This window comes from Ammodytes marinus (assembly GCF_949987685.1).
Source record: "Ammodytes marinus genome assembly, chromosome: 11".
In the NCBI taxonomy this organism is placed as follows: Eukaryota; Metazoa; Chordata; class Actinopteri; order Uranoscopiformes; family Ammodytidae; genus Ammodytes; species Ammodytes marinus.
Genome location: NC_137215.1, coordinates 9,478,157 through 9,505,955, shown reverse-complemented (window position 1 = coordinate 9,505,955; position 27,799 = coordinate 9,478,157). Strand labels below are relative to the sequence as shown.

The following is a 27,799-nucleotide window of genomic DNA, read 5'->3' as shown; positions in this document are numbered from 1 at the left end:
TGTATCAACATCACAAACCAAACTGGTCCCAGTATTCCTTAGGGAGCTCACAACATAAAAAAAAAACTCCAGTGCAATCTAAATTAGCTGTTGAGTTTTGATCTCTGTATGGATCTGCTGGAGTGGCTGTTGAGTCTGAGTAAAGAGTGCTCCGGATTGGACAGTGCTGCCAATGCGAGGGAAGTTTTAGATTAGGCATCTGCCCTTTTAAGGGTATTGATCAATCCCAATCAGGACGGGAACAACTTGTCTACGCTCCTCTGCTGTAATTTAAATAATGTATCATCAATATCATGAACAATAGTGGTCACAAAATTCCTCAGAGCACCTTTATGATAAAAAAAAAACTCCAAGCTATAATAAAGGTGAGATACCCTTTAAATTAGCTGGTGGAATGGCTATTGAGTCTTTGGAAAGAGTCGAGTGAAATGGATAATGTCTCTAATGTGAGGGAAGATTAAGATCAATGAGGCTTCCGCCCTTTAGAGAATTAAATAAAATATCCATTTATTTTGGGGTAAATAAGCAAACCATAAATTAAACATTATACATATTTTACTTAATGATGATTATGGGGTTAAAGTATTTTAACAGGATATTTCCATATGTAGACATCAGCTTTAGAATAAGCTTGTATTTCTGAAAGTTAGTGTTGAGGGGTAAGACATTTTGTATCTACTTCATTTCAACGTTCTTTTCATGTAAGTGACAAATCTAAAACATTGAGACCACCAGATCTGATCAAAATTCGTGACATAATGAGTTTTGTTCGTCCTAACGGAAAGGTTCACAATTATTGATTTAAATCTCTTTGACTATAGGAACAATTTCCCAGACTCCCCTGCTGTTTTCTTCCTCCATGGCTTGGGGCCATCACTGTGGATATAGCTGGCTTGCTATGGTGGCTTATTTATATATATAGTTGGGTTATTTTTAAAATCCAGTTATTTAAATTACCCAAAGGAAACTGCCATAATGCTGGATCTACAGGGAGTATGAGGATTGTGTTTGAAAAAAACAAACAAGTCACTTTTAATCATAAGTCTGAACTGTTTTGGAACTGTGGCATTATTGACCAGATGGGACCCGGCACACTGACCAACATTACCCAGAAACAGAATATGAAGAATCTCCAACCCAACCATAGTAAAGCTGTATGGATACTACATCCCATACTCTGCATATTATATATCACCAACATTAACACACATTAAAGTTCTGATGTTTTATACTTCAACCCCAGTACCCAGCCCCTCAGTGTTATGCTCCAGACACTCTCTCTCCCTCTCTGGCCCTCCTGCAGGCATCGTTAGCCAGCCGATGATGGGAGCTACCAAGGCCCATAATGGGAGGGTTGACTGACCCCTGACCCTGTATTGATCCGCTGGCTGTGTCCAGCTGGGCCTCCCCAAACCCAGTCAGCTGGAAAGGTGTTTAAAGCTCCGCTACACAGTCATTAATTATATCATTTACCTGTGACAGTGACAAACATGCCCAGCCACGCCACAGTTTATTAGGGTCACTGCATAAAACCCCGGCCAAACCCAGATCAAAAGTGTGTTTTTGCGCGTCTGTTTGTGTGTGTGAGTGCAATGGGGAGTGAAAGACCCCATCTCCTACAGTATGGGATTATGAGTATAGATGCATGCTCCTCAGGGGTGTGTGACTGCTTTGTCCTGGCCCGTCGAGCTCCTTAGTGGGGAAGTTTATTTTGATTTATTTGATATGTTGAAAGACAAAGATTGCCAATTTTCCCTGTACAGAAAAGGATATGAGTATAGATTCTAGAAACACAGGGAAGAAATCACAAACAAAACCCTTTGCAAAGTTTATCATTGTAGTCCTTGTAAAACACCTCAAAAGCAATGGAATTTGACATGTTTTTGGATGAAATATAAAATCTTGCTGATTTAAGACCCCCTTTCTTTTTTTTATGTCTTCTCTGTTTTTACTTTCTATGCCGATTTGCTGACTCAGTTCTTGGCTGGTCTTTGTCCTTTCCGCTCACAAGCAGCTGGATGCGTGTGTGCCCATTCACTTCTCTACTTTTGTTGCTGCCTTTTGCATTGCCTCTTAGTGCTGCAGGTGTCTCCAATTCTACATCAACCTTAAAAATTACCCCCATTTCCCCTGCCTTCACCCCTCTTATCGTTTCTCCTCTTTCTGCATCCCCTTTCCTCTGTACCGTAGCCCCCTACACAATAAAAGATCATTGGTTTCCTCCTGCCATACCTTTCCCAGCACACACTGGTATTTCAATCTCGACTCAATCGAGAAGGCTGACCCGCAGACATAAAGAATTGGCTTTAAGGCGTTCGAAATGGAACTAAATCTGCTGCAGGTCACACTGGGGGAAAATAAGCTGCAAATGTAAGTAAGCATGAAATAGATTTTCATAAATAATCCAAATGACAGCAAGCTTTCTAATGGTGCCAGGGGGCTGTAAAAGAATATGTTGCCAATTTCTCCCCTATTAAAGTGAAATAGAAAGCCAAATACGCAACGGGGATGACGGAAAAGTTGCATACCTTGGCCCGTCGGAGTGGAGATTGAGGACACAGTTGGGTGTTCGAGGTAGTTGTAGTGGGAGCTAAGGTGGAGGAGTGATTGGTAGCCTTACAGTCAAGGTCCTTCCACTGAGAAAGAAAGCCCCTCCTTCACATCAAATCAATTGGTCAATAACTGCCCTCTTTTTCCGCGTGTGCACAGGTAGGCAGCTCTCAGCCGTCCCAGGGCAATGCTGATTTGATTTGCACTTATGTTTTTACAAATAATCAATTCTCCATTTTGAGTAATATACACTCAACAAAAATATAAACGCAACACTTTTGTTTTTGCTCCCATTTTTCATGAGATGGACTTAAAGATCTAAAATTCATTCCAGATACACAATATTACCATTTCTCTCAAACATTGTGAGTGTACGAAGGCCTGTAACGGTATACTTCATCAGAGATGGCGGAGGTGAAAAACGTGGAAATTAAGAGCCAATAATGTGAATGCCATTGACAGAAAAGATAAATGCCCAGGATCTAACAGTGCAGAATGGTTTTACAAAGTATGAAAGAAAACCAGAATCATCTTTCGTTGTATTGTAAATATCCTACGGTAACCAGTGGAGGAAGTATTCAGATCGATGTCACTTAGGTAAAAATGTCACTTAGGTAAAAACGTCTGAGAATTATTCACAAACTGTTCTTAAAGTATGAAAGTACTCCTTATAAAACAATAACCTCTGTGAGTATTATTATTAATATTATTTATCTTTACTTATGTACACATTGTTTATGCTGTTTACGAAGTTAAATGCATAGCTCATTATACTTTTAGAAGGTTAAATCTTTATCTCTTAAGTAAAGTTAAAGTTAAATATATTAAGTTAAGTAGATGTATAACACTTGAAAAAAACAAAACACAAAATGGTAGTACGGGTAGTAGTATTGAATTTCAGGACGGTAATCTTCCAAAAAACAAACATGCAGCATGAGACCAAGGCATGGCCATTAGTTTCTATATACTCACATCCATAAGCTTGGTATGTACCAGTACATTAATGTGGGAAAAATGGATATGGTGTGCTACTTCAGTCATAACATTTGATTGGGCTCATTGGTGTTGATCCAGCTATATGAAGCTACACTTTGTGTGTGTGTGTGTGTGTGTGTGTGTGTGTGTGTGTGTGTGTGTGTGTGTGTGTGTGTGTGTGTGTGTGTGTGTGTGTGTGTGTGTGTGTGTGTGTGTGTGTGTGTGTGTGTGTGTGTGTGTGTGTGTGTGTGTGTGTGTGTGTGTGTGTGTGTGTGTGTGTGTGTGTGTGTGTGTGCTTCATGTGAGTACGTGTGTGAAAGAGAGAGAGCAGCTGATTTAAAGTCCCTATGAGTCAGGATCTGTTATTTATTGCTATTAAATGGTTAATTTTCCTGCCTGCCCTGAGGACTTTGGGGTGCGTTAAGATGTGAGAAAATAGAGTTGTCAAAGGTTGGTGTGAATACTTGATATATTAGGAGAGCAATTCTGTAAGATCCATTAGGAATTGGTGCTCGTCCGTTATATATTTTTACTTAAAGAAGGAAAAGTATGTTATGACTAAGTGCATATACTGTGTGCGCACACACACACACACACACACACACACACACACACACACACACACACACACACACACACACACACACACACACACACACACACACACACACACACACACACACACACACACAATAAATATATATAATTGATAAAGTTAAAGAGGACCTATTATACTACTTTTCTGGTCTTAATTTCTTGTTTTACACTGCTACAGAGCAACCTGACACGAATCACATCACAAAAAACTATGTAGATTTTCGGGAAGCTCTTTCTCTTATTTTGGCGATCCAGCATGCCCTGTAAACACTTTGCTTTTGACATTTCCGCCCCCTCCCCTCCCTTCCTGAAAACCCAACTTCGTTGTGATTGGTTACCTTCCTTCCGGAACACTTTCAGTGGCGGGAGGTGGGAGCATGGACCTATAAGGGCGCGAGGCAGACGCGAGTAGGAAAGTGGCAGCATTACCATACATGGAAACATCCGCGTGGTGACGACACCAAGTTACATGCGACGTCACGATGTTACAAAGCGTCAAGCCGCTTTGAACACGTGAATTCTCGACTGGCTAGAATAGTGTCTAGTGCTCTGCACAGACACCCCAGACGGTAAGCAGGGAATACGTCGAAATGCATGTACGTCATTATTTGATAATCTAGTATGGTTAAACATGACTATAAATCATCATAACAACGTTTATAGGTCATAAAAGTCAAAAAGTATCATAGGTCCGCTTTAAGTAATATGTTCAGAATAGGTTGGGTTTAACCTATTTTTAATGCTATATGATGCTATATGTTCTAATGTAACTCCTTCTTGAGTTTAGTTTTCATTTCTATTTTGGCCCATTTTCTTATTATTTTATCACTATTTACAACATTATTAATGTAGGCTATTGGATTATTTCTAATTTCATGTGTTAATGGCTACTTGAAATATTTCACACAAAATTACTTAAAAAAATAACTTTGTTCTATGTCTGATTCCTAAAACTCCTAAAACCTGGCTCCAGAGATTTTCTCCTATTCGCCCACAAGAGCAGTAGTAAGGTAGGGCACTGATGTCGTGCAATAGTGTCTATCTGGCTTGTGTTCCGAATAACAGTAACGCCAAAGGTTTGAGATGAGGTTGAGGCCAGGGCTCTGTCCAGGCCAGGCAAGCTTCAGCAAAGCCAACTCTGAAAAGCATTTATTTATGGACTTTGCTTTTGCCAGGTTGAAAAAGGAAAAGGTTTTCCTCATACTGCTGTATAAAAAATAGTTGGTCCAGTACAGAAATACAGGGGTATTCACATTATTATATCATTATTTATTATACTTTATACTTAATGCTGGAATAAATAAATAAACTAAAGGCATGTCTGATAAGTCGTTCTTTTATCTCACACTCTGTGTGTGTTCAGATTCTTGTGTGTGTGTCTGCGTGCACAGACCTCTTGTCTCATCTCAAATTTCCTCTCATTAGGCAGTCCTGACAGCTGTGTGAAGAGGCAGAGGAGCTACACTAATCAGCTGACAGTAATAGCACTCTTTACCACGCCACGACACAAGAGAGGGAGTAAAGAGACCAAACAAACACCAATTACTGTCCATCACAGGGATCGGGGGGCAATCATGTTTGTGCGCCCGTTGTGAATATGTGCTCCTTGCTATTCTCACAGACCAAACAATAGGGTCAGCGAAGTTGTGTCCACAGGGAAGGTACTGTACACTAGTATTGTTGTCAAGTAGATCAACACACATTTAGAGTGAGACTCTTGTGCAGTTTAATAATCCTGTTCATGTTTTGTGTTTGGGTATTTCCTCTGCGGTCCTCGGAGCATTCACCCCCCCCCCCCCCCCCCCATGTGTCAGATGGTGACAGGTTTTCCACCAAGCAGATGGATAAGCAGAAACAAAGGGGCAGCTAAAGGGCTATTAATTTTGATTGGTTAGTAATGGGCTTTTATTCATTAGGCAATCTATTGATCCATCAGTAATCAATATTGGCTCATTCCCAATCCATGGGCTGAATCTCAATCAATTTTCCTGAAGTGTTGGAGACAAGACAAAATTGTACCCCCGCCTTTCACATACTTAATCCTGACAAGAAGATCCGGTTCCTCTTTTAAAATGGAGTTCTGTCGCATTACAGTGGAGCGCACACATCACATGTATATGTTATGAGCCGCTGGCTTCAGAGTCTGCTGTCTGATAGATTGAAGCTCCAGAAATCTGACTGTCTGCTCTCCCAGGCCTGTGGGTTCACCCCATCTTTGGTACTGATCTCACTCGAGTCGGTTCTACTGGGCCGCTCGTTGGGGTCTAAGGTAACACTTTCTCGTCCCTCTCAGGGTCACATCCTTGATACCAAAAGCTCCTCAATAATGCAGTGACACTGAGAGATCAGCTGTCTTTGTGGATGCGGACAAGATAATCTGGTGACCCCGAGTGTGCATTACGCCACTTCTCTGGTTCAAGGCTCTGGGTTTGAAGCCAAGCTCTTTAAATGACAGTACAGCTAGTCAATCTTGTTTGAATGTGTTTCAACGAGGCTGTTATTTGATGCCATATGTAGAAGGACAAAATTCAATATTCAAATTATTTGGTTCAGTTCAAAGATTCTTACCCGCGGATTTAGCATCACTGTTCAGATTCACTTCAGTAGTAGTTCAATGTTTTGCCAAAACTTAACCAAGGACTGTTTCTCACTTTGCATTCATCCACACATTCATATACAAAGGGGAATGGAGCTTCACCTTAATAGCTTATGATACGTTCAGTGATATTTTTGAGTCAGTATAGTTTGAGGATTTAGTGTTAAACTTTAATTTGTACTTACACTGAACACCGCTTGTCAACTAATGTTGGGAGATTGCTGAACCATACACTCAATTCCCCTTACAGCATCTCCTTAATGAGATTGTATGATATGACATCTTTGGAAATATGTATATTCATGTTCTAGCTGAGATTTTTATGAGAAGATTGATGCCACCATTTTCTCTGGTAAATAAGTAGCTGTAGCAAGCAGCGGGTTAGCTTAGTTAAGCTAAGCGTAAAGACTGGGAACAGAGGGAGACAACTAGCCTACCTCTTTCCAAAGGTAACAAAATCCACTTACCGGCAGCAACCGTAAAGCTCACTCATTATTAACACCGCATATATTTATTTAATTATTTAGTTAGGGTTAGGTAAACATAAAAATGTGCTTGTTTGTTAGGATTTCATGTTCTGGACAAATATTATTAATATATATTATTTTTGTATTTCAGTAACTTCTTGTACTAGCGAACAAATATTTTTTTTTACCTTTGGATAGAGCCAAGCTTTCTGTGTCCCCCTGCTAATAGTCTTCATGCTAAGCTAAGCTAACGTACTGCTTGCCACAGATACATAATTACATTGGATTAGAATCAATCATCTCATCCAATATCAGCTAAAATGAGATTAAGTCTATTTACCAAGGGTCAAACTATTCCATTTAATATTTACTTCGATGATGAGTTTAAACAAATCAACAGTGTGTGTAATAAGATGAGAAACAAACAAGCTTTTTAAAATAAAAATTTTGGTTGAATGGTGCGCCCGGGTCACATTTAGATATTGTTAAGTGACTTTGAATAGCTCCCTAGATCTCACAGTTCTAAATGACCCGCGATAATCAGGTCATTAAAATGAGCCCATTCTCCACATCTGACACACTTCCACTCCCGCCTCATCTGAATAACAAATCAGCTCTGGAGTGCTTTCTCATACATAAAGGGGGAGTAAAAAATAAAGGAGAGGAAACCGACTTTCTCTTTATTTTCAGGTTAACCTTATCTCTACATTCAAAGAGTAAAGATGGTAAGTAAGCTAGAGGGGGGGAAAGGTCCTGTCAAAAGTGCCAGTGCCTGTGCGAAAGTACCCGGTTTTCTTAATTCATCCCTTAGGACCGGATAAGTCTATCAATCTGTTAAATTGGAAAGCCATTAGGTGCCCTGGTTTATGTGTTTCAAGCTGTTAACTAGAGGCTGATTGATTGTTGTTCCTTTGATGGGATATGCTGATCTAATCTCACTGTGTGCACGTTTGCAATAAATTACACAATTCATTTCCCCCATTTAGAGGGGGGAAATCACACCTCCAGGCATGCCTACGCTCTGCAGGCAAAAGAGCATGGAACCTATTTTATGGTGCCATTTAGCCAGCAAGCTTTCAGCGATCCCAGCCTTCTTTCTAGCCCCTCCCTCCCCCTCTACCCCTCCGAAAAATCGAAGCATAATCAAGGTGTATGTTTAGAAAATTTATTGTTATAATTTCCCCCCATAATCTCTTCCATTTTCCTGCAGCTGTGCTGACATAGATCATCATCTAAAAAGAGAAAATGGATAGCAGTTTAAAATTTATCGGTCTTTGATTCTCAATTATACGTGTTTATGACTTCATCTGTCTTCAGTGACTTCAACCTTTTCCATTATGGTGGAATATTGTTTGTACGGAATCCATTAAATTCACAAGGCAGGACTCTAATGGTGGGGCTGCAGCGATTTGCAGAGGGAAAAGTTTTGAAAGGTTGGCTTTAGGAAAAGCGCGGCTGTTATGACACAAGAAATTGCTTTATTGATGGTCTGCTCTGCTGCCTGTGCATTTGGTCATTTGTTACCCGGCCCATATCTATATCTCAGGCTGACACTGATGAGAACTTTTCTGTTGCCCTCTCCAGATTACCGAGGTTTAATGACACATACAGACAGGCTGGGTAAGAGCTGACGATCCAGGGCAGAGTGTGTGGAGGTACAAAGGGTGGAAATTCAGGCTGGGTGTCTTGAGGGCTTGGTGAAGCTGCTCATAATAGAGAAAAAAAGGGCTACATTGCTCCTCTGACTGTTCCCATCCAAACCTTACAGAGGTCATCATTTCTGCCGAGAAACAATAAAGGAAGAGGAGGAGTGATAAAATGTGGATAAAATGAAAGCAGGGCAGATAAAAAAGGAGAATACACCTTCTATGTCCCCACACCTGCTCATATGGTACATGCTTAGCAAAATTATTCTTAAAAGGGAGTGATCATACACTAAGGGAATAATACAGCCTTGTGTGACCAAGAATTTGCCAGAATAACTATCATTCCCCTCCTTAAAGGTGGTGTCAGCGATTCTGGAGAACGCTTATTGACAAAATCACTTTTTGTCAAAATCAGTGAATATCTCGTCACAATCCACTACTGTGTGTGAATACACAGCCTAGGCCCTGTAAACTGCCCCTTTTCTAGCTATGGTGGGCACCCTCTGTTTACATACAGTTTAAAGAGCCTTGGCTGTGTATTATCCTCAGATTATTTTTCTGTGTTTACACAGCACCGGTAGCGGATCGTGAGAAGATATTCACAGAGTTTCACAAAAACTCATTTTCACAAAAAGCGTTCTCCAGAATCACTGACTCAACCTTTAAAAACGTGTTGTTCCTGTTTACACAGGAAGTAACAAGATTCTTTCTAGTCAAGTGGCCGCTGAAGTGTTCCAACCTGGATGACATTGAGCTCCTTCGACTGGCTGGTGCAAGGGGCCAGGTAAAAGCTAATCAGGCCGTAATTCAAGATTCGCCTGGCCTCTTACAATCGATACTTGCACAATCCCAATTAAAGCTTGCCGGGTCACTGGAGGGCCACCAATTCCCCTACAAGTTAAAAGCAATACTTAAATCTAAGCAATCTCGGTGTGGCCTTCGTTGGTTTAATGGTTCGTCCCAAAATGAGTGTCCAGAGTTAAAGTGAAAGAAGGACACAGAGTGGACAGGTTAAAGTGATAAACGCTGCCGTCTGAGTGGATGAAGTTTGACACCAAGATCTTGCTGTTCAACAAGATTTTTTTTAAATTCTTGAGTTTCAGTTCCTCATACCAATTGTCAATAATATGTTCTGAAAAGGCCACATGCAAGAATAGTGTCTCCATCAGCCGACATCCATGTTTGCCAGATTCATTTTGTACTCTTACTGCAACTTGTGTTTAGTCTGTCATAACAGAGGCCAGTAAAATAACAGAATGTTATCCATATTCCTATTCTAATAGGCTAAAAACAAATACAGATACATAATAACTAAACCAGATATGCAACAGTGTTAAAAACTACTACTAACAATAATTAGAATGGTCAAAATTAATCTTGACCATCTATAACATTAATATGTTTCTTACTCATTAATGCACCAGCAATAATAATAAAATATTATCATAATAGTATATTACTTACGGTGACCTTAAGTATCTTGCACACTTTTACTTTTGATAAAAAAAATTCTAATAATACTAGCATACTATCAAGCATAATTTTAAATCCAGTGTGGTAAATAATCTGAATACTTCTTCCACCAATGATTACATTTATCTGACAGCTTTAGCTACTAGTTGCTTTCATGATTTCAAAGAAAAGAAAACTATCGTCAGTTTTAAAAACATTATAGGGGAAGGTGGGGTGATTTGTGCAACTTTTTACTCAAAGTGATTTTAAAGTGAGGCCTTGACAGTTATGTCTCCAACTCAAATATGTACATATATTTCAGGATGTTGTGCATCCCTGGCAATAAAAACTTTGGATCTGGAATAAACTGTTTAAGAAATATAGCTTTCGGAAAAAAAGTTGTCTTGTCGCACAAATCACCCCACTACGTGGGGTGATTTGTGCGTCATTGTGTCACAATGACAAAGTCACCATCATCATCTTTCTGGCCATCTGAACTCTCATCAGTGGTGTCGTTAAGTGGAATTGAGATGTCACTCTCTTCTGAGCTACTGTAGACAATCACTTTCTTTTGGTGACCAGCGTATACAGCCATGCCACTGGCACAACTCTCAGAAATGTACTTTGCACTAGTTGCTCCGTGCTTGTGGAACCAACTGCCACCTGACAAATGTGATTCCCCCTACATTTCTGCCTTTAAATCAAGGCTCAAAACCCATATGTACACCCTGGTGTTTCCTCCCCATTAACCTCTGCACTACTTACTTACCTCTGCACTACTATCTGTGTTTATGTGGATGTATGGGCTTTACGTCTTTTATTTTGGTTATTGTTATTTTACCTTCATTGTTTACCTACTGAATGCACTATGTACAGCACTTTGGACAGTGCAAACTGTCATAAATGTGCTTTTATAAATACATTTTACTTACTTACTTACTTATAACTCACCCAGGCCCTTGCGCACAAATCACCCCATCCCCAGAATTTTGGATAATAGGCATGATGCAGCAATTTAGGGTTGACATTGTGCTAACTATATAGACTCAAAGTGTAGCATACCAAAGCACTAAAACATGTGTCAAATGTTTTCAAACGTGTCTATAATTGTTCAGACACAATAATCAAAAAACCTTGATCATGGAAATTTTACTTTGAAAGGCAAAACACAGTTTTTTGAGCTTAAATGTGCTTATATCTTATTTCTTGTGTCTCCCTTCTTTACAGGATGAGTCAAATGGATGGCTCTTCTTAAATATGTGGTCACATTTCCAATTTCTTCCACGGTTTTCTAGAAACAAGGGGTTTTGCAACTTCCAAAATGCACAAATCACCCCACCTTCCCCTACTTGTAATGGATATTTTCATATTGCAGTATGTCTTTTTTTTTAAAAGGTGGGGTAAGCGATTCTGAAGAATGTTTGTTGACAAAATCACTTTTTATCAAATCAGTGAATATCTCCTCACAATCTGCTTCCTGTCTGTACTGTGAACTGAGTGCTCGGTAAAAAATCTGGTGTTAATACACAGCCTAGGCTATGTTACCTGGTATGTAGACAAAGGAAATATAAACAAAGGGGGCCCACATTAACACCAAATATTTTGCACTCGCTGTACGTACCTATTTTTCCCATTTTCCCTCCAGTTTTCTCCCTCTGAGCTTTTGCCGTTGCATCCACGTCTTTTATCACAATTTTGACCCACAGAAAGGAATTCTCACAAGATATCAAAACAAAAATCTATATTTAATATGGGAGCAATTACAAAGCGAAGTTGGCTGCACAGGGCCGTTGTCACCCGAGCGCGCGTTTTTCATCAAATAGGTCATTAGACGATGATGGATGTAAACCTATAAAGTATCTAAACTGGACCTTTTAACAAACCACGAGCAACACTATCATTTCTCTAATAGAACCTGCTGACCGTGTCATTCCCTCCTGCCATTTGTCATTTTTCCTTGTGAAATAATCAATACCTGGGCGCTTTGAAATAAATAATATAAAAGTCACAGTAACCTACCCGAGGAGCAACAAAAATAGACTTATGGAGCATTCAGAAGGCCTATATGGCCTCAGGGCAATGTCTACTGCATGTTTCTAATCAATGCATATCATGAGCTGTATTCTTTAAAGTCCTGATCACAGGATCTTAGTACATTTTATTTTTTAAAGGTTAGCATATGTTGTGTTCATTTTACTCTGAGTTCAGCATGTTGAACTGCCATTATAGTTGAAAAGTGTTGTAGCAAAGTATTATTTGTGGCGTAAATATTACTGGGCCTTTCAACAATATCTATTCTAAAGCTTGGAATCTGGCCAATAGGATGCATGCAATCAAGAATCACCTCTATTCAAGGGTTAAAATAATAGAGAAGAGAGTAATGATATCAACACACTGATTCAGTTAACACATTATATTATTGTTTATTTCAGGCACCATTTTGGTCACATAAACCATCATCAGACATCAGCTTATGTGTGTGTGTGTGTATTTCATTTCCTACGTCCTCCCACCTGAGCCCATATTCTCATGCCATTTTGAGGACAAGAAAATGTATTTAGTCTTGGACAGGTACACAATAGAAGATATAATGTCACTTAATCCTGGTGCTGCTTTACTGAAAAATATGTGTTTTTCATTAGTGTAAATGTATTCAATTGTGATGAAGTTGTCAATGATTTTAATACTGTTTATATTACTAAGTAAATAGGCATACTAAAAAAATGGGATGCTGCTAATGCCTCTTTTTCTTTTTGGATCGTGTGGGTCGACCATCTTCTAAAATTATATTCCATTGCACTGCATGTCAGCTGTCATGATGTACAAAATGTTTGTCATTTCTTACTTTTAAAACACAGCAAGTGGATGTCAGGAAGTCAAGCTCCTGTAATGAATACTGTTAAATATAAAACAATCAGGCACAACCATTTAGAGCTTCCAAAAGCTTGAACTACTCTGTTCCTTCAGGGCTGTCCAAGTGTGAATAGATATTTGGTGGACAAAGTGATAGAGGCCAAAGGGCCGGGGCGGTCTTAACGATCTGGGGGCCCCTTTCAAGACCTAGTGTGGGGCCCCCCACTTTTTTTATTTTCTTGATTTTTTTTAAAAATACATATTTCTTGTGAATGCTGTGCATGCTTAGCCTGGAAATCCAGACCCTGATATCTTGAACGATAGAGGGTCTGGCGACGATCAATAGTAATTTCCAACTCAAGGGGCGGCTCCTACTCGTGCATTTCAAATGCCACTGCACGCAGTTGGATAGCACTACAACCAATCAGAGCGATGCACAAGGCGACGTAAGCCCCTTTCGTTTAGCAAACAGCTGTTAAACTGTTAAATTAAACGTTTGCCGTTGTCGGTCGGCAAAATAGAACATTCCACTTACTTGCTAATGAAAGATTTGAGTGCCGTCTTCCAAATCGTTAAGGGTCGAGGACAAAGCAGTCTCAAACTCACACAACATATCCGCAGCCACCTCTGATGTTTACTATCACGGCTTCGACGTCGCATGCACGTCAGTGTCGTCATCCGGTTACGTCCTCCCCAGAGTACCATATAAGGGGCTCTGGCGCGCCCGCCAGATTTCTGACTTTCTTGATAAGCTTCAACCGAGCGTGTCCAGACCAACACGCGCAGCAAATTTAATTTGCCAGCGCCTAGTGGCAGGTCTGGGAATGCCAGGCTAGTGCATGCTGCCCGCAATAAGAAAACAGATTGTAGAATCCAGTTGGTTCGTAGACGGTTTATGAGATGATGGGCCACTGGGTGCAGACTCTTAAAGGGCCCCCCCAATCCTACCTATCCAGTCAGGTACACTGACTTTTCCGCACATATACAATTAATGGTAAAACATATTAAGGAAGTCAGTGTTTCTCAAAGGATTTAGGGATACTGTGGGAGGGACCCTGGGGGGTCCGGGGGCATCCCCCCGGAAGAAAATGTGTGCCTTTTGAATTAAAATGCATCAATCTGGTGCACTTTGAGGGGAACATTTAGAGGCTATATCAAATCCTGAGATGCAGAAGGAACAATATTTTTCAGATTTTTCTTAAACAGCACTCTTTACTCTGCAACTGTAAAAACAGTAGATTGGTCTGCAGAATCATGTTCTATGATGGAGAGACTCATTTCAACAGATACAGGGTGGATAGCTACTTTTTATGAACATTATATAATTTACACATATAAATCTTATTCCTGTATGTGTGTGGGGGCCCTAAAGGCTCATCATGAAGCCCTTTAGACAGAGCTACTAATGCTGTTTTCTTATGCTTTTGTATTTCTCCCCTACTAGTTGAGGGGCCCATGATGATTTATTTCCTTATATTAAGGCTTATTCCTTTTTGGACCCTGTTATTGACATGAGTGACTGAGCTCTTTGACAATGCGACATGCAAAGTTACTATCAGTATCTCTGGTTTAGGGCCCCCCAGAGGGCGGGGCCCCATTCAATTGAATGGGTTGAAACATAGCTAAGGCCGCTACTGCTTGAGGGATATGAAAATAATCTCCACCTGATTCACTTATACTATTGCAATACTATCAAATAAAATCACTGCATGATTTGAATGTAAATGTCCAAACAAGTAATATAAAGACAGTTAGTTTGTGTCTCAGAAATCAGACATTCAGACCTTCTTATCCAGTTTTTAAAGAGCTGTCCAGTATTGATGTATCAAAGCAAATAAGAAAAGTATAGATTCTTTGGATTTTGTACCAACAATCAACTCATTTAATTTTGTACCTCCATCTGAGAAGTTCATCAAATACCTGTCATGATAAGCATGTAAGTAAAGGTGGTAATTACATCACAGTAACAGGATACCTCCACTTGAACAACTCACTAAATGAATGATACGTGTTAATTACACAGACATGCCGCTGCATGTAAGAACTCCACAGTGGATGAGGTGGAGGGGGGACCATGGCATGCAGTGCTACCTTTGACTTTGTCACTGACACTCTTTAAGAATGCTGCATATCACATGACTGATGCATTTATTCTGGGAGCACATGAATATGATAATGATTCTTAACGGAAATTAGTACATCTTGTTTAAGTCACACATGCAATCAAACAGTTTTATAGGACAAATATTGTGGATTGTCACTATCCATCTTGAACCCTCACATTGACTTACATTCATTCCCTGGACATTTATTTAAACCACTACATGCCCACCCTCAACCCTAACCTTAACCCAAACCCATAACCTTTACTGTAAGATTTCATGGTCCGCCCTGTGGGGTCTTGCTTTTTGCCCCCCCACAAAGCGACCGTGAGGTGATTTTTGTCCCCACAGCGTCACTATTACAGGTCCACACACACACACACACACACACACACACACACACACACACACACACTCACTCACTCACTCACTCACTCACTCACTCACTCACTCACTCACTCACTCACTCACTCACTCACTCACTCACTCACTCACTCACTCACTCACTCACTCACTCACTCACTCACTCACTCACTCACTCACTCACTCACACACTCTCTCTCTCACTCTTTACACCTGCATTCCCTTTTCGTGGCCCACAGAGGGCGCCGTCTCCCAGTTCTTCGGCTTCCACAGCTCCAAAAAACCAATGGACTGCTTTTTAACAAGTCAATTAATATCAATGAGTGAATATACATAGCACATTTACAAAGAGTGCAATCTGAGGGATGAATTAACCAAATCGATTAGGGAGGAATAAATGACCGTGCGACTGGCAGACATGGTGGAAGTGGCTATCGCTGAAAATCAATAAATTAGAAATATGAATCTAATCGTCCTTTGGTGACACGTTTAGTAGCTGCAGCCTGGTCTCAGGCCTTTTTCATATTGTGTTTGAGAGTGTGAAAAGCGAAACTATGGGGGCTATTCGACAAAGAAATGCTGGCATGGTGACCATACACCCTTAGTTATATTTCATTTAGTCCATGTCGAGTTGGGATGAAGACTGTATCGGTTCTGCACAAGAAATTAAGCATATCATTTGTGATGCAAAAGAAAGCGATTTCGAGACGTTTGCTCTATTCTATTAATACTTTTATTTCACGAGTTTTCAGTGGAAGCGTTCTGTGCTGTTAGATGACTGACCTGTTGCAACCCCTGTTCACTTCTCACACGTTGGATTTGTTTGCAGATTTTTTTTCATTTAAATATTTTATTCAAAGACATTTGTTTAACTAGGCCTTTATAAAAGCATCACATTCAGGCCTTTGATAATCAATGCATGTTTTAAGTAGACCTACGTGCCATATGGGCTATTCTATTATTATTCCTTTAAAATGTGTAGATTGTAATAATTTCAGAGGTTTAACAAGTTTAGGCCTATTCATAAATAATAGCTGAATTTAAAAAAAAAAATCCCCAGGGCACAAAGTGGTTCAAACATAGGCCTATCATACTAAATATCAACAGCCCTGAATTATGAGTTACCTCGTGCAGTCGATCTGTCTGACTTTAATGTTAGTTGTGTGATGGGCGCTTATACCAAACCTTTCTTTTTGGCGCTAACAGCCCTGTGTTCATTTGCTGCCTAATTGGACTATATGAGACCAATAACAGGCGAGCACACAGCCTGCAGCCAGAGTGCACAGAGAGGGGAGGATGGACTCTCTCTCTCTCTCTCTCTCTCTCTCTCTCTCTCTCTCTCTCTCTCTCTCTCTCTCTCTCTCTCTCTCTCTCCCCCCTCACCGTCTCTCCCTTAATCCCATTTGCCATTGTGCATGCCCAATCGCCTATACTTTCCGCATTTAACTTGGATGACATTTTTATTTCATCATTAGCATCAGACGCCAGACTGACTGACACGCTGGACACAGTTTGCGTCGAAGGAGCCCGGAATGAAAAGTCTCCATGTGTATTTACCTTTTTGTTACCACTTAACAATTTATTTCGTTGTCTTTCTATCCTAGAAGGACGCGTGTTTTGACGCGCTCTCCGGGTTTGAGCTCGTGTCTCCGCGTAAAGTCACCGAGAAGAATAAAAACAGGGACTCCTCGCAGTCAGGATATCCTCCACGGTCTGTAAGTCAGCCCTGCTGCGTTTTCTCTTCTAATTCCTGTTTACGTGGTCCCCCTGCGTTCAGACCACAGCTACAGCGATGCCAGAGACAACGCAAGAGACGTGCGCTTCGGCCAAGGACTCTCCTTTCTTCATTAAAAACCTGCTGAACTGTGATAGCAAACCGTCCAAACCCAAGCCCGTACTGGCTGCCTCCAAGGCGACTTTGGAGGGAGGATTTTCCCTTTCCCAAATCGCGGACTTCAGCTTTCCACGCTTTGACCTGTCCGCACAGAGGTTCAGTCTACCGGCTCACTACCTGGAGCGCGCCTCGGCGTGGTGGTACCCCTATGCCCTGGGCACGTCCGCCCACTTGCACAGAACCGAAGGTAAGACAGAAAACACAATTGTTATTATTATATACATGTTATTTCATAATGATGTTTATCACTTATGAGGAAGCAAATGTTTTACCTAATACAAATTAGATGTGGAAATAGTCGTTTTTTTCACTTAATCAAGGAGAGGCTAAACTTTTTCTCTTCAAATTACAACGACACCATCCGACATTTTAAGGATGTGCGTATTGTGACATGCTATATTGTCATAGAACTTCCTTGATACACCAACATTTCTCTGCGTTTGGATGAAAATGAATAATATAATGGTGCATGCATTGTTTTTTTTGTTTCTTTCCCACACTTCGGAGTGCTTAGTGATTTGACGCCGTGTCCTCTATGAAGGCCTATTTTGTTATGCCAGGACGCGGGATAATAGATCAATAAAGTGACACACTGAGCATAAAATGAAGTAGACATCATCAAATCATTGGATGAGGGTGACGATGCGCAGCGTGCTTTTGATTTGTCTATTGGCGCCCACTATGAACATCTTACCCCAGAGGCTAGGCCACTGAAAGCGTCTTTACCTGCCTGTTCGTGTGATTTATTCATGTGGGATCTAAAACTCGCTGATATAATATGAATGGCACTATCATGCACAGAACAAGGGGATTTTCAAAGCTAGGTCAATTAGCAGTTTGATTGTACACCCCTATTTTTTTCTAATGAAACGAGTAAAGTAGCTTAGATATTTCCAATATTTTATTTATTTTTTATAAAAAGTGTTCCTTTTTAGAAGGGTAACATATTAATTTGAATATATTTGAACACCGCGTTCTAAATCATGTCTAAAGCTCTAAACATGTTTTATGTTTGTCACAAGCCATAATATCCTGGCACTATTTATAACCATAGTTTCCCCAAAGCCCACAGGCTGTCCAGTATCAACAGGCTGTAACAAAAATCCAAAACACATAACAGAGTTTATGACCACCATCTCCCTGTGTATTCTTATTTCAGTCTCCGAGAAACCAAGAGCCAGAGACTGCTCTCCAACCTCGGGCACGGACAGAGACTCGCCGGACCTAGTGCTCAAATCCGAACCGGACGCCAAAGACGACGACGAGGACGACGAGCACAACAACAACAAGAGCGGCGACGAGATCATCCTGGAGGAGAGCGACACGGAAGAAGCCAAGAAGGACGAGGAGCTCGGGGACTGGAAGAAGAGGGACGACGACAAGAAGACGTGTCGCAAGAAGAAGACGCGCACGGTCTTCTCCCGCAGCCAGGTCTTCCAGCTGGAGTCAACCTTCGACATGAAGCGCTACCTGAGCAGCTCGGAGCGTGCGGGCCTCGCCGCGTCCCTCCACCTGACCGAGACGCAGGTGAAGATCTGGTTCCAGAACCGGAGGAACAAGTGGAAGAGACAGCTGGCCGCAGAGCTGGAGGCCGCCAACCTGAGCCACGCCGCGGCCCAGAGGATAGTCCGCGTGCCCATCCTCTACCACGAGAACTCGGCCTCGGAGAACGGAGGCTCCTCCGGCGGTAGCGTGCCCGCCAGCCAGCCGCTGCTCACCTTCCCGCACCCGGGCGTCTACTACTCCCATCCCCTCATGACATCCATGCCGCTGCTCAGACCAGTTTGAAAAAAAAGGAAAAAAAGAAGAGGAAGCTCAGTCTTGCGGCACAAGTTGGTGTCTATTTTCAAAATCAACTCATCCAAAAAGTAAAAAAAAAAAAAGACTTAATATTTTTGTACAACTTGCTGAATGAAGAAAAACAAAGAAAAGAGACGCACTGTCAGGCCTACATGGACCTATTATGGCAAAATATATTGTGTCATTTTCTATAAGGTTGCCGTTTTCACGTGATCCGACAATTCGATCCCATGTTTTTTTTTGTAATTATTATTATTATTTTATTATAATACTTATTATTATTAATAAATGTAATTATCACCTCAGGAGTCACCTGCTTATACACTGCCTGATAAGTGTCTTATTTTTTTATTATTTCTCTAGTCTTTACACCATGACTGTTGTTCGACAGGCCAACTCTGTGTGATGTACAAAAAAAACTTTACCTTGTTTACAGAAATTGGCGGCCTAATGGCGCGGGCCTGCTTATCATCTCAGACAATTATTTGATTATTTACATATCTGGAACTGATTACACGATGATGTGCAATACACGGACGGTGTGCTGTGAATGAATGAATCCACTAAACGGAAAACATGTTTTTTTTCTGTCCACGGTGGAATATTGATGAGGTTTTGTTGTATTTTTTTATTTTCTTTTATTAAGCGCTTGACGGGGGACAATCAAGACACTCTCAACTGTAAAATACCCATGTAGCTTTCTGTTTATTTTTTAGCAATTGTCATTCTTGCTCCCTCTACGCGGACACGTCCTTCAAGCACAAGTGAGCTCCAATGTCTCAAAATGTTGGGTTTTTGAACAGGAGTGGCAAAAATGTCGACTACACTGGTGTAAAAAATATGTAAATGTATGGTGAGGCACGGGGAGAGGAGTTGTTTCTCCTTTGTACATAAAAACGTTTTGATATTGTATTGCTGAATCATGTTGTGAAATAAATGGAAACTATTCCCTACATTTTAGGATGTTTTTTGTTTGACGTCTGCTTCCAGTGACGCTTACAAAATGTAGGCAATTAATGCAGAGGGTTAAATGGAGCCATTCTATAATTAATATACATTTTCAAATATTCGTCACTGATGTTTTTCATACAGAGACCCACAAAATATATTATAAGTAAATGACAAACCACATCAATACACACACACACACACACACACACACACACACACACACACACACACACACACACACACACACACACACACACACACACACACACACACACACACACACACACACACACACACTTGTAGCTCGGGCAGGTGGGTCTCTGTAATCATCTTCGCGTTATGCACTTTGAAAACGTTATTTTACATAAAAAGTGGCTCGGTCAATTAGATGCGTAATTGCCACCATCTTGTCAAAATTATGTGTAATGTATTCAGAAGAGGACATTATTCCCTGAGTATGAGCTGCTGTCTTTTAACATGTTTTCTCTCCCTCGTGTGTGTGTGTGTGTGTGTATGTGTGTGTGTGTGTGTGTGTGTGTGTGTGTGTGTGTGTGTGTGTGGTTTGTTCAGTGTGACGTGGAAGGATGTCAGGATACCAGAAGATTATACTCGTTGTATATTCATATACATACTAAAAAAATACTATCGTATTGTGGAAAGCCAACAATTTCAGTTTTATGATCTTAAAAAAACGTTAAACATAAAAAGCACATCCCTATTCTGTTTTTTATGATTTTTTACATCTCTACAATAACATCTCATAATTTGTCCACAGGTAAATTGCAGCCCATATTTCTTTGCAGTATAGCCTAAAATTTGTCATATTTTTTGTCCCTAAAAAAATTATACATTTTAAAATTTGCGATAATTTATGAAACTGGTAGCCCACTTTGTACATATGCGACTATATCTAAATCAACGCATGCGCGAGTTGTAAGAGTGTAACAAAATAATTCAGTTAAAGGTATAAATGCCAAAATGGTAAATAAATAATAAACACATTTATAAATAAATACAATAAAAATACGATGAGTTTCTATCTTGTTTTCATGCAAATTAACCTGCTTTGACATTTTGCTTGAATATACCTTCTGGTTGAACCTGGAAGGATTTCAAGTGCCTTTCAATAAGTTAAAATGTATTAAAGTGATTTTGTAAAAACCAAAAACAGAAAAAGATACTGAAAATGCTGTTGCTTTTTAATCTAAATGGGAAAAAGAATCGGAATCATATTATACATACATTTTACATTAGCCTATACTATCTATTTTTTACAATCAAATCTGCTTGCATTCTAAAGTTACAAGGGAGAAACTCAGACACAACAGGAAAAGACTTTGAGAGGAGGGATTGAACACTCCTCTCACTCACCGTTGATTTGGGTTCAAGCTCAATAAACAGCAATAATTAGTAATAAAATAAAAGTAATAAATAATCACCAAAATGGAATGTTTTATACAAACAAAATGTTTTACCATTTCATTTGACTATAAATTCCACCTTCGGTCTGTGATCATGTGACGCAGTCCAGGTGGACACTTGTAAACATCTGCAGAGAAACCGTAACCTGTGTCTTTAGGTCGCTTTAATTAAAACACCAACACCCAAGCTGTATCCCATTGTAGTGGGTTTGACACACAAGCAGACAAAATTATAGTTTGAGGATACGTTCAGCAGCTGCATATAAGTAGTCTATATATATAGCATATACATAATGTTGCGCTCGGATTGTCCAATTAATAGAAATATTCCTTGTATTGTATTCTAAAGTTACAAGGGACTTTAGAATACTATAAAAGTACAATACAACTACTTCTAAAACATTGTGGGAATTCATAGTTTGACGGATGGGATTATGAGTAAAATCAACCATGGAAGCAGTTGTGTTTCACTCACACCAGCCTTTGCATGAAAGGTCATTTTCTGTTTTCATCTGTGGGGTACAATATTGGAAATTAATCAGTCAGCAATAAACTCTAGCCTATGTGATGACCTCATCAACAGACAAAAGGTTCATTCAAATATCGTCAGATCACCCATATTGACGCGCACCTACCGTGCACACTGTACGCGGCCCCATTACTGCAAATTAATAGATTAGTGTGGCATTATTCCTCTGGCACATATATCGATCCGTAAACGTCTGCATCATATTCCGTCAAGTAAGAGCAACGTTCACACGCCGCTTCTGCTCAGCGTAGGGTATGACCTTGATTTGCGCGCATAAATTGAAAAAATTACCACTCGATAATTTCCATTTGCGCGACATCTTTATGTAAAGGAGAAAAGGGAGCGGGGCCAAAATCAGATAAAGCACATTTGCAGGGACGGGGGCAAACGGACGTGACCGGGGACCGCGCTCAGTGCATTACATTAAAATGGAGAGCTGAATGGGTAATTTCAAGCCCTTATCATAGGGTTTAGTGCCAGTTTGGAAACACACAAGTGGCCCCGACCACCTTGCGTAACGCTAGCCTCATCTCTGTGTGCCACTGCCTGGCATCTGCACAGGTCTGGTGTACTAAAGTTGGTAAGAAGGGGACTTAAAGGCTGCATGTATAGATGAAAGCATTTATTTAGATCACAAAATAGGTTCTGTCATGGCACAAGCCCGAATTTCTGGCAGTGGTTTAAAATTAGGTATGAGGTTCGTGTGGTGTTGGCCGAGGGGTCACCACCTAGATAGAAATCAGTGATTTATTTCAATTTGAAGCAGTAGTATAATTAAACCAATGATATTAACTAAATCCAAAGTTATAAAGTTTTCAATTCCCTCAAAAAATTGGGCCTAAAGTAAATGCGTGTATGTAAACCTTGAAGCAAATCGCCTGGCCCTGCGTGTGCATCAACAAACGCTTCCGCTTACAGAGACACACTGCTGGTGGATTTCCATAATCAGAGGCCAAACAGAAATGACCTCTTGCCTCTTGTCCCCGGTGTGTCGTGTCAAAGCCTGCATGTGTATAACAACTCTTTTGACACTTCTCCAGGAGGAAATCTGGTTTTAAACCCATCCCATTTGCTTTGCTGATTGAATGCGAGCATCAGATTTTCATCAAAGTTCTATTAAGTGAAACATAGGTTGCGGGGCACCGTCTGATTGGAACAGTTTAAATTTTAATTGTGTTTTTAATTTGACATATAGTTGCTGTGAAGAATGACACCGAAACGCCGAGGGGCGGTCGATTTTCTTAATTTCTCCCCGAGGAATTGATGAGTCTATCAGGGCAGTAGATTGGAAAGCCATTAAAACTCAATGGTTAGGTTGTTAATTGGAACTTGATGGATAGGAGCCTGTGGATAGGCTGTACTGATCCAATCTTCCTGACTTTGTGTTTTCCAATAAATTACCCAGTTCATTTCCACACTCAGATTACATAAATTGTACACCTCCAGGGCTCAGGAGGTGCACAACTCTCTCTCTCTCTCTCTCTCACACACACACACACACACACACTCACTCTCTCTCTCTCTCACACACACACACACACACACACACACACGCCTCCTGAAAAAAGAGCTGGCCCCGCTTTCTTGAATGAAAATCGAAACGTAATCAACGTTTATACTTACAAAATTTATTGATATCATTTTCTCCGGTAATTTCCTTATTCTAGAATTGGACACGCCATATATCATAATACACACGTGTAAAGGGTCTTTGTTTAATATTTATCGAAGCTTGATTCCCAGATCAAAGCGCCTCATAACTTCATCTGTCTTTCTCAGACCTTTCTCTCCTGCTAAAGATCTTGTTCTGTTATTGCGGTAGGGCGGCCAAACACCACCTATCATTGTGATAGAGCACGAACTTAGGCCCGCTGCTTGCTGTTTGGGCCTAGCCAAACCTCGGTGGATGAAGCGCAGGAACGTGGGTAAGTGGATGCACATTTCCATACTAATAGAGGGGACTGCACTGCTCGGCCTGTACGGCTGGCCCATAAACGCAAGCTCTGACATAAAAACAGCGCGTGAAATTTATTCTCGCGCGGCACAAAAGCAGCCCATTATGTCAATGTCCACTATCTCCTATGATGAACTAATCTCACTTTGCAAAAGTCGTCTGAAAGTGATGAAGGCGGCCACACTGCCAAAGGTCTTTGTTGGAAAAGAGCGGCATATAAAACAAACCCATTTAACTGTCATTGCAGATTTCACGCCTTATGTGTAACCACCGTAAATCCAGCATCCGTCCTGACTGCCCTCATATATTTGCCCCCCTTCAGTAAAGCCTCCCCTGCGTAAGCGTTTTGTTAAGATCGTTAAGCAGCTGCTGGCCCCGCTGCCATGTTACCGATATTTACGCGTGCATCCAGATGCTTCTGTCTGGCTGCTATGGTGATGACGACAGAAGCGGCTGTCAGCATCATCATCACCCTCCTCATCTTCATCGTCATCATCAAGCACAAACATGAGCTCCATAGTCAAATCGTCTTCTCCCTTTTCCAGCCTTCTTAACACCGAATGCCGGTTGTGTGGCTATACCGCAAAGGGAGCTGACATGATGATTAAAGCTGACCATTTGTAATGTGTCGGGGGGCTCCCTTACAAAGCAGTAAAAGAGGGATAATGTGCCCGAACCAGCCAGCTCAAGCCCTGCAGCTGTCCCGCAGCCAGACACAACCAGAGAGAGAGAGAGAGAGAGAGAGAGAGAGAGAGAGAGAGAGAGAGAGAGCGCGCGCGAGCGCATGGGTGGTGAAGGGGAGGGAGCCCCCCCTCCCCAGCCCCGCACACACAAACACAGACACACGTGTGCGCGCACTCTGCCCCCACCACCTCCAATCAATTAGTCAATCAATTAGCCGGCCTCCACTCCACGCGCGGTCATCACGAGGCAGATTAGCTCAGTAATGATCAAATTAATTCTTAATCGCAGATAATGGACGCGGAATGAGTTTATTATTTTCAGGAAAAATTAGTTAGGCCTCAGCTTTAGTTCCAAGGCTGCATGTGTGTGTTACCACCACCACGTCGACCAGTTTGAGATGCATAGTAGCCTATAAACAAAAGACGACATGACAGTTCTTGCATGAGTTCATCCTCAGTCGACTACACCTTTTTCCTGCAGGTGTACCATATAATAGATGCGTAAGTTTTTAAGAAATGATATCAATATGTCTATATGAGCCACCCACATTATTTCAAAGGTTTTATATAGGCCCAATAAATCTTATCATATTGACATTTGACAATTGAGCAGGCCTGGCTTAAAGCTTTATTCATAACCACATCTTAGTTTAATCAAAGTCACAATATTTCATGGCAATAATGTTTTTGTTTTATTAAAACAAGCCGAGTCACACAGGGTATACACAATTAGCCTACTGTAAGTGTTCTAAGTGCACCTGAATGCAAAAATAAACTGTTGGTCTTATTCGACTCTCGCTCTCCTCATCGCATCTCAAAACCTTGACAGGGGTTTGAAATTTCCGGGCTCATGTTGAAGGCTGCCATTGGCCCAGGAGGAGCTTACCTACATGCAAATGAAGCAACGCAACCTTGCTGCCTCTGATCCAGAGCGTGAGGAGGAGGACCGGGAATACACTCATGTTCCCCGAGCTCTAGAAAAAACACCTTCAACTCCTCCAATGTTAAAACGCCACAATTAAACTGGCTAGGGGGGGAAAAACAGGACAAAAGACGCATTTGCAATTTTTACGCACCAATCGCGTTGGTGTATTCCAATAACGGAATACAAGGGGACAGACAGATTCAGTCTATACTTCAATACTGTTATGAAGCGAGAATGAGTAGCGCAGAAGACAGCGGGAGCAAGTGCTCGTCGGGCCCGATTTCCAGCTTTACCATCCAGTCGATTTTGGGCACGCCGTCCGATGCGCCTCGCTCCGGGACCAAAGAGCTCTCCAAGGGGCCACCGCCGCCTCCGCCGCGGAGGCGCTCACTGTCTGTGTCATCCGAGGAGGAGTGCAGCGGCGGGGAAGACTCTGCAGACTGCTTCTGCTCCGACACGGGTCACAGCGAGCCATGCACCCAGCACCAAGCCCATAACTTCTCATGTTTAGGTGAGCGCTATTTTATTATTATTATTTTAATAATGTTGTTTATTATAATTGCAGAGGAGGGACGAGGATATTTAAATGTTATTATATTTAAAAACACTAAAGTGTGGTTATTCACACTTTCTGCCGTTTTTAATTGCTAGCCCTATCTACCTAAATTGGCATGAAAGTAGGTGTAAATATTTATGTATATTAATAACCAGCCACCAGTTTTTTTTAAATGTTTGTTTGCACTTCAGCTCACATTTCATTAGCTCGCGTGTGTGACTACCACTGACAAGCAGCTCACCCACTTCCACTTGTTTGTCATGTGCAGCAGCGGAAGAGTGGAAGGTCGAATAATTAGCCCTCTGTCTTTTCCTCTCATTTCAAATGTAATTGAGCCCGCTAATTGATGAAACATGTTTCTAAAATGGCTGCACTACACGTCGTCAATTGAGCGTTAAATAGAGCGGGATTGAATTAATAGTATCCTACTCGTGTTGGATTGTTTATTTAAAAAGTCACCGGCTTTCAGCAGTCGATTTACTGAGTCAGGATTGACACTTGATGACCCCACCAATGTATACGTCGAACATGTGTCAAAGGAGTTTCCTAAGTTTAAAAAATATATATATCATAGGCTATTCCTCACCACTTTCCTTCTCCCTCCTGATCGCGTTTAGGTCCCGCGAAAGGACTTCTGTCTGGAAGTGACAGACTGGCGAGGCGGCCGCACCTGCCACATAAGCCTCTGCTGCAGGATTACAAGGAAGAGCGCGAGAGACCGTGCCGTCAAATATCACCGCTGTCGGAGGAGAGACAGACGGACGGTGCGGACAAGCAGGGCAACTCGTCCAAGAAGAAGACACGCACGGTCTTCTCCCGCAGTCAGGTGTACCAGCTGGAGTCCACCTTCGACATGAAGCGCTACCTGAGCAGCTCGGAGCGGGCCTGCTTAGCGAACAGCCTGCAGCTCACGGAGACTCAGGTCAAGACGTGGTTTCAGAACCGGAGGAACAAATGGAAACGGCAGCTATCAGCCGAACTCGAGGCGGCGAACATGGCCCACGCCTCGGCACAGACACTAGTGGGGATGCCGCTGGTTTTCAGAGATAACTCCTTACTGCGCGTTCCAGTTCCCCGGTCCATCGCCTTCCCGACGCCCCTGTATTACCCCGGGAGCAACCTGCCAGCGTTACCTTTATACAACCTGTATAACAAGATTGACTACTGATTGACTTTTACTGTATGTTCGCAACTGCAGTCCACTTGAAAAAAAGGGGGGAAAAGCATTACAAAAGAATACAACATTCTTATAAGTGTCTCCACATAACCACTGTATATTAATTATATCACTTTATTTGTTGAGGACATTCTTTATTATGCAGCAACTGTATACGTCTCACGAGAAAGCAATCAAGCTTACCCAAATGTATAAAATACACCATGTGTATAATTAACTAATACTTTTTGTACTTTTTGTTTAGCATTCAAGAAAAAATGGGATTCCACCAGAAATGCTTTTACACTGTTTTTATTCAGACTTGGTTT

General features: G+C 41.3%; 2 protein-coding genes across 2 annotated transcripts; both read left to right on the top strand.

Annotated features, from left to right (window-relative positions):
- Positions 1-17,393: 17,393 nt before the first annotated feature.
- hmx3a (H6 family homeobox 3a) lies at positions 17,394-19,283 on the top strand (the record flags this gene model as incomplete). Its single annotated transcript, XM_080036283.1, has 2 exons — positions 17,394-17,682; positions 18,655-19,283. 2 exons carry the CDS (start codon positions 17,394-17,396, stop codon positions 19,281-19,283), a joined length of 918 nt encoding a protein of 305 aa, XP_079892409.1.
- Positions 19,284-25,992: 6,709 nt separating this feature from the next.
- On the top strand, positions 25,993-27,482 carry hmx2 (H6 family homeobox 2; the record flags this gene model as incomplete). The annotated part of the gene is made up of 2 exons (XM_080037347.1): positions 25,993-26,269; positions 26,932-27,482. The coding sequence occupies 2 exons, from the start codon at positions 25,993-25,995 to the stop codon at positions 27,480-27,482; spliced, it is 828 nt and encodes a 275-aa protein (XP_079893473.1).
- Between the last annotated feature and the right edge of the window lie 317 nt (positions 27,483-27,799).